Source organism: Phycodurus eques, chromosome 6 (genome assembly GCF_024500275.1).
Source record: "Phycodurus eques isolate BA_2022a chromosome 6, UOR_Pequ_1.1, whole genome shotgun sequence".
Classification (NCBI taxonomy): Eukaryota; Metazoa; Chordata; class Actinopteri; order Syngnathiformes; family Syngnathidae; genus Phycodurus; species Phycodurus eques.
Window position 1 is genome coordinate 5570632 of NC_084530.1, and position 14562 is coordinate 5585193.

General features: G+C 43.4%; 1 protein-coding gene across 1 annotated transcript; it reads left to right on the plus strand.

Annotated features, from left to right (window-relative positions):
* The first annotated feature begins 3839 nt into the window (after positions 1-3839).
* LOC133403528 (uncharacterized) lies at positions 3840-13340 on the plus strand. Its single transcript, XM_061678440.1, has 4 exons — positions 3840-3990; positions 4374-5043; positions 5126-5224; positions 11237-13340. Exons 2-4 carry the CDS (start codon positions 4417-4419, stop codon positions 12434-12436), a joined length of 1926 nt encoding a protein of 641 aa, XP_061534424.1. The 5' UTR covers positions 3840-3990; positions 4374-4416; the 3' UTR covers positions 12437-13340.
* Positions 13341-14562: the final 1222 nt, after the last annotated feature.

Consider the following 14562-nt stretch of genomic DNA (forward strand, 5'->3'; position numbering starts at 1 on the left):
AATGGGAAAATGTTTACCCAACACAGCTTGAAAGATAACGAGAGCTGCCGGCTCGGTAGCCAAGAGGCTAAGTCGCTAGCTGGCTAGTATATACGTATATATATCCGCCTGTCGATCTCCCGTTCCATTCTTCCCTCACTTGTGAACAAGACCCCAAGATACTTGAACTCCTCCACTTGGAGAGGAAAGGCCACCCTTTCCGACTGAGGACCATGGTCTCAGATTTGGGGCTGCTGATTCTCATCCCAGCCGCTTCACAGTCTGCTGCGAACCGCTCCAGTGAGAGTTAGAGATCACGGCTTGATGAAGCCAATACTGAGGCCACCAAACCGGACCACCTCTACGCCTCGGCTGCGCCTTGACATTCTATCGCTCTTGAGGAGAGATAGTGAGTATACTTGTAAAAGAGTGATGAGGATGGAGCTGCTAGAGGAAGACCAAAGAGGAGGTTTCTAAATGTAGCGAGTGAAGACATGAGGGCAATTAGTGTTGGAAAGGAGGATGCAGGAAAAGGATGGCGTGCTATGCTGACCCCTAACGGGACAAGCCAAAAGGAAAACAAGTGACAGCTCGTAGAACTGAACTTTGGCAAACATTTGTATTGAATGAAACCAATAAAAATTACATTGAAAAAAACAATTTGTAATCCCCTTCAATACTGGGAGAGGCAGAGGTGCATATACAGTATATCCAGGCCAATACAGGTAGAACATATATTTTCTTCATAAAAATAATTCATTACCACACAATCAATGTCCCAACTTTTGTAAACACTGCAATACTTTTAACATAAATATACAATGATTTGTTTATTTTGTACCATAACATTAACCACAAGTTAATCAAACAGATTACATGAATGAACCCTACAAAATCAAATTATGGTATTTAATCCATCCATCCATCGATTTTCTACCGCTTATCCGAGGTCGGGTCGCGGGGGCAGTAGCTTTAGCAGGGACACCCAGACTGTTGTTGGTATGTTAATTTCAATTATTATTCCCATGTGCACACTGTTGCGAGACTCCAAAAAAATCCATCACGCATATCTTAAATGACAATCAAGGTTTTGGCCGGGAGGGGGCTTTGTGTGCACCTGAAGCCTTGAGAAATTAACCTTTTTGTGATTCAAGCTTCAAGAGGGCTTCATCTGCCTTCATTTCATTGGCTTCAATTGTGATTCCTAAATATTTAAGTTCTTCTTTAATTTGGATATTATATAAATTAATCAGAGGGTCATTGTGAATAGACTACTATAGAATACTACCCACAGTTTGTGAACATAGGTGAGAGTGGGAACGTAGATCGACCGATAAATCGAGAGCGTTTTCTTTCGGAGTCCGCTTCACTGCAGACGCTGCACCGAGCCGCCTGTCGATCTCCCGCTCCTCCACTTGGGGCAGGATCTCCTCTTTGACCCGTAGAGGGCACTTGACCCTTTTCCGACTCAGGACCATGGCCTCAGATTGGGAGGTGCTGATTTTCATCCCAGCTGCTTCACACTCGGCTGTAAACCGTTCCAGCGAGAGTTGGAGATCACGGCTTAATGAAGCCATCAGAACCATATCATCTGCAAAAAGCAGATGATATGATACTGATGTCACCAAACTGGACCCCAATACCCCGGCTGCACCTGGAAATTCTGTCAATCAAGGTAATGAACAGAATCTGTGACAAAGGGCCGCCTTGGCGTAGTCCAACGCTCACTGGAAATGAATCTGACTTACTGCCAATGTTGCGGCCCAAACTCTGACACTCGTCGTACAGGAACTGAACAACCCGTATCAGGGAGTCCCGTGCCCCATATTCCCGGAGCACCCCCCAGAGGACTCCCTGAGGGACATGGTTGAACACCTTCTCCAAGTCCACAAAACACATGTAGACTGGTTGGGCGAACTCCCATGCACCCTAGAGGACGCTGCCTGGGTGTAGAGCTGGTCCACTGTTCTACAAAGCTGCGTTCTGCTTGGCCAACCGGTACCCATCAACTGCCTCTGGCGTCCCACAGGCCAAAAGGGCCCGATAGGACTCCTTCTTTAGCTTGATGGCATCCCTTACCGCTGGTGTACACCAACAGGCTCGCGGATTCCCGCCACGACAGGCAACGACAACCTTACGGTCACAGTTTCAGTCCGCCGCCTCAACAACGGAGGCACGGAACATGGTCCACTTGGATTCAATGTCCCCCTGCCTCCCCCGAGACATGGTCAAAGTTCTGTCAGAGGTGGGAGTTGAAGCGCCTTCCGACAAGGGACTCAGATATTCTGAGCAGACCCTCACAATACGTTTGGGTCTACCACGTCGGACTAGCATCTCCCCCCACCATCAGAGCCAACTCACCACCAGGTGGTGATCGGTTGACAGCTTCGCCCTTCTCTTCACCCTCTTGTCCAAGACATGCGGCTGCAAGTCCGATGACATGACCACAAAGTCGATCATCGAACTGCGGCCCAAGGTGTGCACATGTGGACACCCTTATGTCTGAACATGGTGTTCGTTATGAACAATCCATCACGACCACAGAAGTCCAATAATCGAACACCACTGGGATTCTGGTCGTGGAACCCATTCCTCCCAATCACACCCCTCCAGGTCTCACTGTCATTGCCCACATGAGCGTTGAAGTCCCACGGCAGAATGGGGGAGTCCCCAGCTGGAGCGCTCTCAAGCACTCCCTCCAAGGGCTCCAAAAAGGGTCCTAAGGCGCAGGGAGACTACCCTCTCGTTCACTGGGGTAAACCCCAATGTACAGGCACAGAGTTGGGGGGCAATAAGTATGCCCGCACATGCTTGGCGCCTCTCACCGTGGGCAACTTCAGAGTGGAAAAGAGTCCAACCCCTCTCAAGAAGACTGGTACCGGAGCCCAAGCTGTGTGTGGATGTAAGCCTGACTATATCTAGTCGGAACTTCTCAACCTCGCACACTAGCTCAGGCTCTTTCCTTGCTAGAGAGGTGACATTCCACCTCCCTAGAGCCAACTTCTGACTGCCAAGGTCCCTGGCTTCGGCCGCCACGCAGCTCACTATGCACCCAACCCCCTTGGCCCCTGTCACAGGTGGTGAGCTCATGAGAAGTTAATCGAAATCTATCATACAATTCCATAAACGTTGCAATATCAAACATTTAAATAATGAGCATCCACAGGACATGTACAGAATAGTATATATAAGAAAGATAAAGAAAAAAGTAAATACAAGTCGTAGGTCTAATCAGAAAATAAAACCTATCGTTATATATAATCAAGGCTTTTTTGGTTTTAAGCAGTTTCAATGTTTTTCTAAAGTTCTTAACTTTATTCCGATAAACTAAATACAATGGGTGACATTTCAGTAATCTACATCCATGCATAAATTGTTTGGCCATAATAATCAGGGTGTTATACATCATTTCATGTTTTTTATTTATTATCATTTGTCCATATTTCATGGCATTGTTTTCCAGTTTGGGTGATTTGTTGTCCTTTTCAGATGTATACTGTTGGAATGCTTCCCAAAATATTTTGGGATAAGTGAAATTAAAAAACAAATATTCAAAGGTCTATAAATCAGAATTATAAAACAACAACAACCAGTTATTTTGCCCGATTGTTTTAAGAAATCATCAAGGATAAAAATATAATTTAAGGTTTTGAAGTGTTTCTTTAGCCTTTAGTGATATGTGTAGAGTGAAATATCAAGTTTGAATCTTTATTTTAATTGATGCAGGATAATCTTTTAATATCTTTTTTTTTACTTTTTAAGAAGAATAAAAAGATTACGACTCCAAAATAAGAGATTACGACGACCCTCCATCCAGTAGGGGGCGATAGAGGCAGCATGTCCACAGACTTGTGCTTCTGACTGTGGGCGAATGTAAAACGGCGCGTTGACGTACACCACTGCCACCAAGATAACCTTGCAATTTGTGTGCAAATCCTTTAGTTATTCGGTTATACTGTGACCAAGAGGGATTCCACTCCAATTACAATTCAAACGTTGTTGGACAGAAAGGTAACTATTGTGCAATCCAAGTTAATTTGTGAAATGCTAACTGGTGAGTATTGCTAGCTAACGCGAGTCTCCAATCTGGTCTATCAATGAAGTTATAATATTTACCGTTTAAAATGTTTTACTGACCGACTACCAACGATTATAGAGGGACAATTGCGTCTTTAATTAATATTATTTACTGAGTTTTGAACCGACGAATGCGAATCAAAAGCTTCACAGCATATCGTAAATTGAATATGCACTTCACGTCCCGTTAGGTCGTTAGATACTTTAATGTAAACACATCAGCAGCGAACGATGTAGCAATAATGTCACTTTGGACAATTTCTTTTTCTTCTTTACAACTACACTTTTAATGCGGGTTCACTCTTCTTTCCCTATAGTTTTTTTTGCCATTGCATCACATGCTGCAGCTGCCGTGTGAAGATGCACTCAGAATGGCCTGAGTATGGCCAAAGGCGGCACCATGGTGACAGAGACCGAAGATGGAGGGATGATTACAATGATAAATGGGAAAATAGGCATGAATACCATAGAGATGTACAGTGGGATTCCTATCCTAAGCATGGTGGTTCTGGGCCTGGTAGAACAGAGAGAAACAGCAGAAGTACAGACTACAGTGACTCACCTCAAAAGTTGTACTCTAAAGACTCCCTGGACCGAGACAGAGATGGGGATAGGAGGAGCCCAGTGAGGAGACACTTGTCTTCCCCAGACAGGAGGGTGGTTGAAAAGAAAAGACGAAGGTTCACAGATGACAGCCGTGATGACTACAGCTATAGATGTGAGCCTGATGGCAAAAAATACAGGCAGCCACTAGACAGTTATTCAAAAGATTTTAAACATACGTTGCCAGAGGAAGTAGATTTTAAATATAGGAGTAGTATGCAAGATTCCAGAAGCCGACATAGACATGAAGAGTTTACTTCCAGGTACCACAAGCCCTATGATTCCAGTCACAGACAACTGTCTACATATAACAAAGACAGAGATGATCATGAAAGAAACCACAGTTTTTTACTTAAGAAACTTCCAGAAGATGACACCACAAAGGTAACATATTTAGATGCAGAGTGAGAAATAATATATTTTTTTCATATGTAATGACGTAATTTCATTTGTGTCACATGAATAGAGATACGTCAAATCCAGAGAACAGAAGAATAGCTCTCCTACAGATCGTGTGGATCATCGTCAAAATCAAGCAAGGAATTATTTGGATGGATCTAGACTGGTAGGTTCATCTCGCACAAGGCAGGTTTTACTACAATATTAAATAAGCATTTTGCTAAACATTGTTGGCATTTAAGTCCCACAAATGGCTTGCAATGCAGTGCAGCAGTTTTTGCCCAATTTCAATATGTAATTCAAAATAAAGTACTGTATCAAAGTCTGCCTTAACAAACATAATAATGCTCTGTTTGGAGTGCAGCATGGAAAAGTAGTTAAACACTGCATGTTTGGATCCCAAAACACTTGAATATCATTTCAAAGTCATCTTACAATGTCCATCCATCCATTTTCTGTACCGCTTATCCTCACAAGGGTCGTGGGCGTGCTGGAGCCTATCCCAGCTATCTTTGGACGAGAGGCGGGGTATACCATGAACTTGTCGCCAGCCAATTACAGGTCACATATTCAAAACCACCATCCGCGCACACATTCACACCTACGGGCAATTTCGAGTCTTCAATCAACCTACCATGTATGTTTTTGGGATGTGGGAGGAAACCTACGCAGAAACGGCGAGTACATGCAAACTCCATGTGAGGCAGATGCGCTAACCAGTCGTCCACCGTGCAGCCATTTTACAACATCAGTCTTAAAAATAAGTGGCTTACAGATGAATTGATTTTGAAAAAATGCACCAGAGGTGTGCATGTACAGTACATGCAGCAAAAACTCTCCGTAACTTCCACGAATAACCCAGGCTAAACATAGCTCGTCCCTGACATACAAAGATTTTAGTCTCTCAGTTGAGCTTTATCACTTAAACACTTTCTTGACACCAATTACAAGAGGTGGGAGTAAGTCTCATATGTGCAAGTCTCAAGTATCTCAAGTCTTAACCTTCAAGTTTCAAACAGGTCTCAAGTTACTGTGGGAAAAACAATTACACAATATTTTTAATGGTTCCAAACAAGTCTTGGTTTTGTCTATTTGTCTATTACTTAGTCTTCTCAATTAAGTGTATAACTGACATGAAGCTAAGGCTATGTTCACACTGCAGGTCAATTCAGATTTTTTTTGGGGCCAATGTGGAGGAGTCCTATCGGGCCTTTTTGACCTGTGGAACTCCTCAGGCAGCTGATGGGTACCGGCTGGCGAAGCGGAATGCAGCTTTTGTGGTTGCTGAAGCAAAAACTCGGGCATGGGAGGAGATCGGGACGGCTTTGGGGAAATTCTGGTCCACCATCTGGCATCTTAGGAGGGGGAAGCATTGCACCATCAAGACTGTGTACAGGGGGGATGGGGCGCTGCTGACCTCGACTCGGGACGTTGTGAGTCGGTGGGGAGAATACTTCGAAGACCTCATTTCCACCGACACGCCTTCCCATGAGGAAGCAGAGTCTGGGGTCTCTGAGGCAGGGTCGCCGATCTCTGAGGTTGAGGTCACAGAGGTGATGATAAAGCTCCTCGGTAGCAAGGCCCCTGGGGTGGATGAGATTCGCCCGGAGTTCCTAAAGGCTCTGGATGTTGTGGGGCTGTCCTTGTTGACACGTCTCTGCAACATCGCATGGACATCGGGGACAGTGTCTCTGGATTGGCAAACTGGGGTGGTGGAAAGGGGGACCAGAGGGTGTGTTCCAACTACAGGGGATCACACTCCTCAGGCTCCCTGGTAAGGTCTATTCAGGGGTGCTGGAAAGAAGGGTCCGTCGGGAAGTCAAATCTCAGATTCAGGAGGAGCAGTGTGGTTTTCATCCTGACCGTGGAACAGTGGACCAGCTCTACACCCTCGCCAGGGTCCTCAAGGGTGCATGGGAATTTGCCCAACCAGTCTACGTGTTTTGTGGACTTGGAGAATGCGTTCAACCGTGTCCCTCAGGAAGTCCTGTGGAGGATGCTTCGGGCGTATGGGGTACTGAACCCCCTGATACTGGCTGTTCAGTCCCTGTATGACCAGTGTCAGAGTTTGGTCCGCATTACCGGCAGTAAGTCGGACTCGTTTCCGGTGAGGGTTGGACACCGCCAAGGGTGCCCTTTGTTAGCAATTCTGTTTCGAACTTTTATGGACAGAATTTGTCGGCGCAGCCAAGGCATAGATGGGTTTCGTCGCCTCAGTATTGCATCTCTGCTTTTTGCAGACGATGTGGTTCTGTTGTCTTCATCAAGCCCTGATCTCTAACTCTCACTGGAGCGGTTCGCAGCAGAGTGTGAAGCGGGTCAGGGATGAGATCAAGCCCCAAGTGGAGGAGTTCAAATATGTTGGGGTCTTGTTCACGAGTGAGGGAATAATGGAATAGGAAATCGACAGGCGGATCGATGCAGGATCTGCAGTGATGCAGACTTTGTATCGGTCCGTTGTGGTGAAGAAGGAGCTAAGGCGAAGCTCTCGATTTACCAGTCGATCTATGTTCCTACTCTCACCTATAGTTACGAGCTGTGGGTCGTGACCGAAAGAACAAGATCCCAGATATGAAATGAGTTTCCTCCGCAGGGTGTCTGGGCTCTCTACGAGGGGCTGCATTTACTTCTGTAAACGTGCTGCCTCGCAGTTGTCCGCAATGTGACATCTGGTTTTGTGTGCATGTGTGTGACGTCACGGACGTGTTCCATCCCAAAAAAAAACGAATTGGGCATCATGCCCTGCAGTGTGACCGTAGCCTTAGTTCATATTTGATCAGCTATTGGAGAAGTTAACAAAGTTAAGCAGCGTTTGTATGTTTATTGACAGATGAACTTAGATTTTGTAGTTGTCTCTTACCCTTGAGTTGTAAACATTGTATGTTGACATACTCTTTTCCATGAATTTATCAAAAAAATTATCATTGAATCTAAACGTAATCCTCTTCAAATCTCTCTCCGTTATAGGCGCTTCATGAGGTTGCATCTACACTCCACCTTTTAGCATAGTGGTGGTTGCCAGGTCTGTCACATAATGACGAATAAATTAAAAAACTTTCTTAAAAAAAAAAAGGCACACTATCTTAAAAAAATTATATTTCTGGACTTTACACCGATCTGATCGGTATTGGCCGATAATTACCATTTTATGCTGATCGGCTTTGTCATAATTCGCCGATCCAATTAATGATGTCATTGATCTGCTCCGCAAAAGACATTTACTCCACGTCGCCATCGTGTACAGTATATTTGAATCCAAAACTTGGTTTATTTTTTGCCTTGTCGCTTATCTTTTCACATAGTACTGTAAATATCTGACACCCAATAAAGTTATTTAAAAAAAAAAAAAAAAAAAAAAACGTCGGCGGTGTGGAACAGACAACACATAATTCAGACGAATTATGACGACAAATCAGACGAATCAGACGACAGGACAAAGTTGGTCTTTCACAATTGCACTATGAAAGACAACTGCAAGAAAATCTTCTATTCAGATACCACCGCATCCTGTCTTTTACGATCACTTGGCTTTATCTTGTCAACTCAAACGTGATCGGATACACTCGTTACCACGGCCATGACAACAACAGTCGATCGTGTAGTGTGTATTATTAGAACAAAATGGGGGGGGAAACGTGTGCTGGTGGTCACCGGTGCTCGGGAGAGGACTTTAATTCAAGGCTTGCTTGAGGTATGTTCACATACTTTTAATACGATACGGCTCGCAAGCAGGCAACAAAATGTAATGTAGCCTAGCAAGCTAGTGCTAGCACTAACGGTTGTACCGGCGTTTTGTCAAAAATGCTCTAAAGTTTCGGTGTGTCTAAAGTAATTTACAATAAAGTAATTTAATTACAGTAAGTTAGCACCCATTATTTCTGTCATGTTGTAATGTTGGTTTGACCTGACTTATTAGAATACATGATCTGACAAGATATTTTTGAAGATACCCAGAAAACAGTACAGAATTATATACAGTAAATGAACAAGTCCTTTAAATAGACACATTGCTCCAACTTGTGATCAGATCGGTGATCGGTTATCGTTAATTTTAAACTCGCTGATCGGTCCCAAAAATCTTGATCATGTAAAGCCTAATATTTTCAAATATAAATGTAGATATATAGTTATATAAGTCATGTAGTTCAAGTCAGTTGAGTCTTTTGTAAGTTTTGGCCAAGCAAGTCCTAAAAGTAGCAACTAAAGTCTGACGTGAAAATAAATAGTTGTGAATAGCGAAGCAGGAAGGCAGTTTTGCTGTGTTTTGGTCCTCTTACCAAATTAGGCAACCAAAGTATTAGAAACGGTTATGAATCATTGCAAACCACGACCACAAAAATAAACAAAAAACTAAAAAACTATCTGACACTGGGACTCGGTGCAGAGCTTTGTAAAGGCAGTGTGTTTGATGTAGCTGATTCGATGTGATGATTGTATGCCTGTAGTATATTAGACACATTTTAGCAAATTTACAATTGTAATATCTTCATATTTCTACAGTGGGTAAGGAAAGTATTCAGACCCCCTTAAATTTTTCACTCTTTATGTTGCAGCCATTTGCTAAAATAATTTGTTCTTTTTTTTCCTCAATGTACACACAGCACCCCATATCGACAGAAAAAAACAGAATTGTTGACATTTTTGCAGATTTATTACAAAAGAAAGACTGAAATATCACACAGCCATAAGTATTCAGACCCTTTGCTGTGACACTCATATTTAACTCGGGTGCTGTCCATTTCTTCTGATCATCCTTGAGATAGTTCTGCACCTTCATTGGAGTCCAGCTGTGTTTGATTATACTGATTGGACTTGATTATGAAAGGCACACACCTGTCTATATTATGACCTTTCAACTCACAGTGCATGTCGGAGCAAATGAGAATCATGAGGTCAAAGGAACTGCCTGAAGAGCTCAGACAGAATTGTGGCAAGGCACAGATCTGGCCAAGGTTACAAAAAAAATTCTGCTGCACTTAAGGTTCCTCCATAATGGAAGATGTTTGGGACGACCGGAACCCTTCCTCGAGTTGGCCGTCTGGCCAAACTGAGCAATCGGGCGAGAAGAGCCCTGGTGAGAGAGGTAAAGAAGAACCCAAAGAGCTCCAGAGATGCAGTTGCAAGATAGGAGAAAGTTCAGGAACGTCAACCATCACTGCAGCCCTCCACCAGAAGGAGCTTTGCTAAAAAAAAAACACCTGAAGGACTCAAGGATGAAATAAGATTCTCTGGTCTGATGAGACCAAGATAGAACTTTTTGGCCTTAATTCTAAGCTGTGGGGGGGGAACAGGCACTGCTCATCACCTGTCCAATACAGTGAAGCATGGTGGTGGCAGCATCATGCTGTTGGGGTGTTTTTCAGCTGCAGGGACAGTGACTGGTTGCAATCGAAGGAAAGATGAATGCGGCCAAGTACATGGATATCCTGGACGAAAACCTTCTCAAAAGTGCTTAGGAACTCAGACTGGGCCGAAGGTTCACCGTCCAACAAGACAATGACCCTCAGCACACAGCTAAAATAACGAAGGAGTGGCTTCAGAACAACTCTGTGACTGTTCTTGAATGGCCCAGCCAGAGCCCTGACTTAAACCCAATTGAGCATCTCTGGAGAGACCTTAAAATGGCTGTCCAGCAACCTGACTGAACTGGAGAGGATCTGCAAGGAGGAATGGCAGCGCATCGCCAAATCCAGGTGTGGAAAAACTTGTTGGCTCATTCCCAAAAAGACTCATTGCTGTATTAGCTCAAAAGGGTGCTTCTACTAAATACTGAGCAAAGTGTCTGAATACTTTTTTTTTTAACAAATCGGCAAAAATGTCAACAATTTCGTTTTTTTATGTCAATATGGGGTGCTGTGTGTACATTAATGAGGAAAGAAATTTACTTAAATGATTTTAGCAAATGGCTGAAATATAACAAAGAATTAAAAATTCAAGGGGGTCTGAATACTTTCTGTCCCCACTGTACATATGTAAACATTACATGCTATGAAAATAGCCATTTTTGAAATTCACAGAAATACTACATTTTGGTAATCATTGTTGATCAGCATTGTTAGGCCCCAATATTACATTGTGCGAGTGTACCAAATGAAGAGTGGGTGAGTCTATTCTGTATGTCTAAGCAAGTTGAGGTGAAAATACCATGAACTGGTTGTCTCTGTGCATCTCCCATCAGTGTTTTGAGCATGTGACCAAGTCCAGTCAGGATGTACCTGAGAAGAAGGCCGCCAATGGTTTCCAAAGGTTCCTTGAAGTACTCAATAAAGGTGTGGATGTGGACATACTCAACCAGATTGTGATCCAGACCGGTCCTGAAGATGGTGGTCAACCACAATCTGCAGCATCTTTCCGCAATGTACTTGATCATCCCTGTTTTCCAGAAAAGCAGGTAAGGCATCTCAATGTGAATACATGGAATGAAGAGAATTTTGGAGAGGAATGTCACAGGCTGCCTTTTCAACGGCAACGTCTCGGGTCCTATGGCCCAAAGAGGAGCTCTCCGTATGATGACATGTCAGTGCAAAGGAGTGAGGGAGGACAAGGCTGCACGGGGTCCATGTTACTTCCTGCGGTGGAGAAGAAAACACTGACGCCTGAAGATGAGCACAAGCACCAGCAAATGCAGGAAGTGTTGCAGGCCATTGGGGTGGACTTGGGATTCGAAGAAGTCGGTCAAATGTCGCACCGGATTAATGAGCGATTATATGGAAAGAAAGAAAGCGACTGGAGCTACCAGAGTACAGGAAGCAGGGAAAGGATCACGAGAGCAGCCTACTCTCCAAGGCGCAGCAGCAGGTCATCATCCTCCTCCTCATCATCACACAGATCTAAACCTTCATATAACGACTACTCTGTTCACACAGACTCATACAATGCTCAGAGCGATTTAAAAGTGGATCAAGTCCAGGTCCCTTACACTATCAACAACAGTAGCTCTTTACCAGACAATCAGAAATGTGAAATCCATGAAAACATTCCTCCCAATGCCACCATCAAAACATTCATACCCAATATGCTCACAACGCCACCCTATCGTCCAGTGAATTACCCACCTCTGCTCCCCAATGTTTCCAATGTTAGGCCCAGACTTCTCATTCCTCCCCTACCTTCTTTGCTTCGTCAGTCTCCCATGTTCCCTTTGCCGGGTCGGCCTCCCCTCCTGCCTTATCCTTGTCCATCACCTTTGAATATCCTTCCATCTGTACTCGCTCAAACGAGGCACCTCCTCCCCACACCCATGAATAACATCCAGCCACCATTTATTAACCTGCCAAATGTACCAAATCCACTTCACAGTGTAGATACTTCACCAAAGTCTAAAGTGGTATCGAGGCCTCGTTGTTTGCTGGTCATTGATACAAAAAAGCCCAGATAAATAATGGTTAATTAGGATGTAGTATTCCTGTGTGCACATGAACAAAATTGTATGTAACCCTCTGTTAATCAATGAAAAAGAGGACACACCGGAGATTAACGTCCCTATGGTCAAATTGTTTTCAATCTTTTCTCGGGGTATCATCGTTTTTGTCCAGGCCGGTTTCATTATTATTATTATTTATATTTTTATGATTCTTTTGAACCACAATTCAAAAGCGTCTGATTTTCTTTGGTGAATTTTCAGTAATTTGTATTTATTATTATTAGTTTTGCCAGTTTCAAGTTATTTCCATAACTCTTGTGGGTTTTCCTTTCACCAACAGTGGAGTACCGACAATTTTGTCCAGGTGTGCATATTATTCACCACTAAGCACAGAGCCCACATGCAGCACATTTGAGTTCTAAGGTAACAAATGTTGACGCGGTTGTAAACTGTCCATCAGCAAGCAAAAAAATTAAGACCAGAAAATGTTAAATCACTGACAATGAAATTATAGTTGCCTAAAAATGTGATGCGTTGTGATTTTGGATTTTAAATAAATTTGCAAGCACCAGGTAGTTGTTTTTTTTAAATTTGACACATTTTCTTTTGATGTGAGCGCACAGAAAATGCTTGTAAATATACTGTATCTATTGTAATACACTTGTTCTCTAAGTAAAGTGGTCATTCGCATTGTTTCTTTCTTGCAATAAAAATGTGACATAAATACTACATTTAAATTTCATACAATTTTCTATGTCAAGCTCAAATAGGGGCAAAGGCTTTTTTTATATTGTAAACCTTGCATGGTTAACTACTTCTTGATATAATGAAGGGACAAAAGTAATCCAGGAAATTGTCTTTTTTTTTTTTAATAGGGAGCAAAGTTGAGCAGAGCACCACCAGTTTGGAAACATTTATTTTGGACTGTTAAGTTTTTTTTGGGGGGGGGGGGGGGTGCGTTGGGCTCCTGCGGCCTCCTCTGCGTGGCCGATTTTGGGGTGCCTCGGTGGGGCCGGTGGACCACCCTGGGTCGCTCGGTGTGTGTGGTGTCCTGTCCGCGAGGCTGCTCTCTGGTGGGCTCCTGGGCTCGATCCCGCCTCTCGGTTGGGTGTGGCGGGCTCCTCAGCCCCCTTGGTGCATGCGCAGCAAGTGCAGGTCACTTCTGAAGGTTATTGTGCATGTGAGATGGTGTCAATTTACTTGGATCCACAGATACTCACCTCTGTGCTTGGTGTGGGGCCACTCATTGCAATAAATAACTCTTATAACTATGCAAACTTCCTGGGTATCCTGTCACTTGCACTCTGTTTCTATAGATGTTTACAATTTACATAGCCACTCTCACTACACTTCAGCTGTACAGCCAGGTCCACTACCTCTGTCCTGCATGCTTCCCACTGGTCCTTGTCCTTTCCAGTCCTGTCCTATATTGTCCTGTCCTTCTTTCACAGGGTGTCGCACTACTGCCCCATACAACACTTGAATCTGTCATTGTACGATGCATATAATTATTTATTTTTCTTATCTTTCTTACAGCTAGTGTCCTGTCTTTTGTTGTCTTCTCTTCCTCTATTATTTAGTTATCTTTTCACTGTCGCTTCCTCTTTTTTTCCTGTCATTCCCGTTTAAAACTTTGTTCTGTTTGACTGAATTTTTAATAAAAATCCATCAGAATACAAAGAACCATATTGGCATCTCAAAAACTTCACTGTGGCACTAGTAAAACTGTTCCGGCATAAAAGGGATAAAGATAATCTGTTCTGTTTGACCCAACAGCCAAACAGGACAAAAAGGGGGGGGGGGGGGGGGGGGGGTAATGGAATTTTCCAGTCAGTGGCACTATAGTATAGAGTAAAAGCAAAGAGTTTTGTTTGGAGCTTGGTCACACTCTTGTTGCTTACTCAAACCATGAGATGCTCCTTCTTTAACGTTGAAACGTACATAGCGATCATAAGGATGTATTTTATAACATGCTGCTTCTGTATCTAAGATGCTGTATCAATGCAGGAACATACAGCGGCGGAAATAAGCACGGTGGTTACTGTGTGTTTCACATAACACAAAACTTAATTTCTGATCTTATTTGTTCTACTTTCTTTGTATGTATGGATTACTTGGGTTGTTCCAACATCTGTGGAAAA

Coding starts and splice junctions, on each gene's coding strand:
- LOC133403528 (XM_061678440.1), top strand. CDS start 4,417: ATGCACTCAGAATGGCCTGAGTATGGCCAAAGGCGGCACCATGGTGAC. Junction 5,044..5,125: donor CAGAAGATGACACCACAAAG/GTAACATATTTA, acceptor TCACATGAATAG/AGATACGTCAAATCCAGAGA. Junction 5,225..11,236: donor ATTTGGATGGATCTAGACTG/GTAGGTTCATCT, acceptor ATCTCCCATCAG/TGTTTTGAGCATGTGACCAA.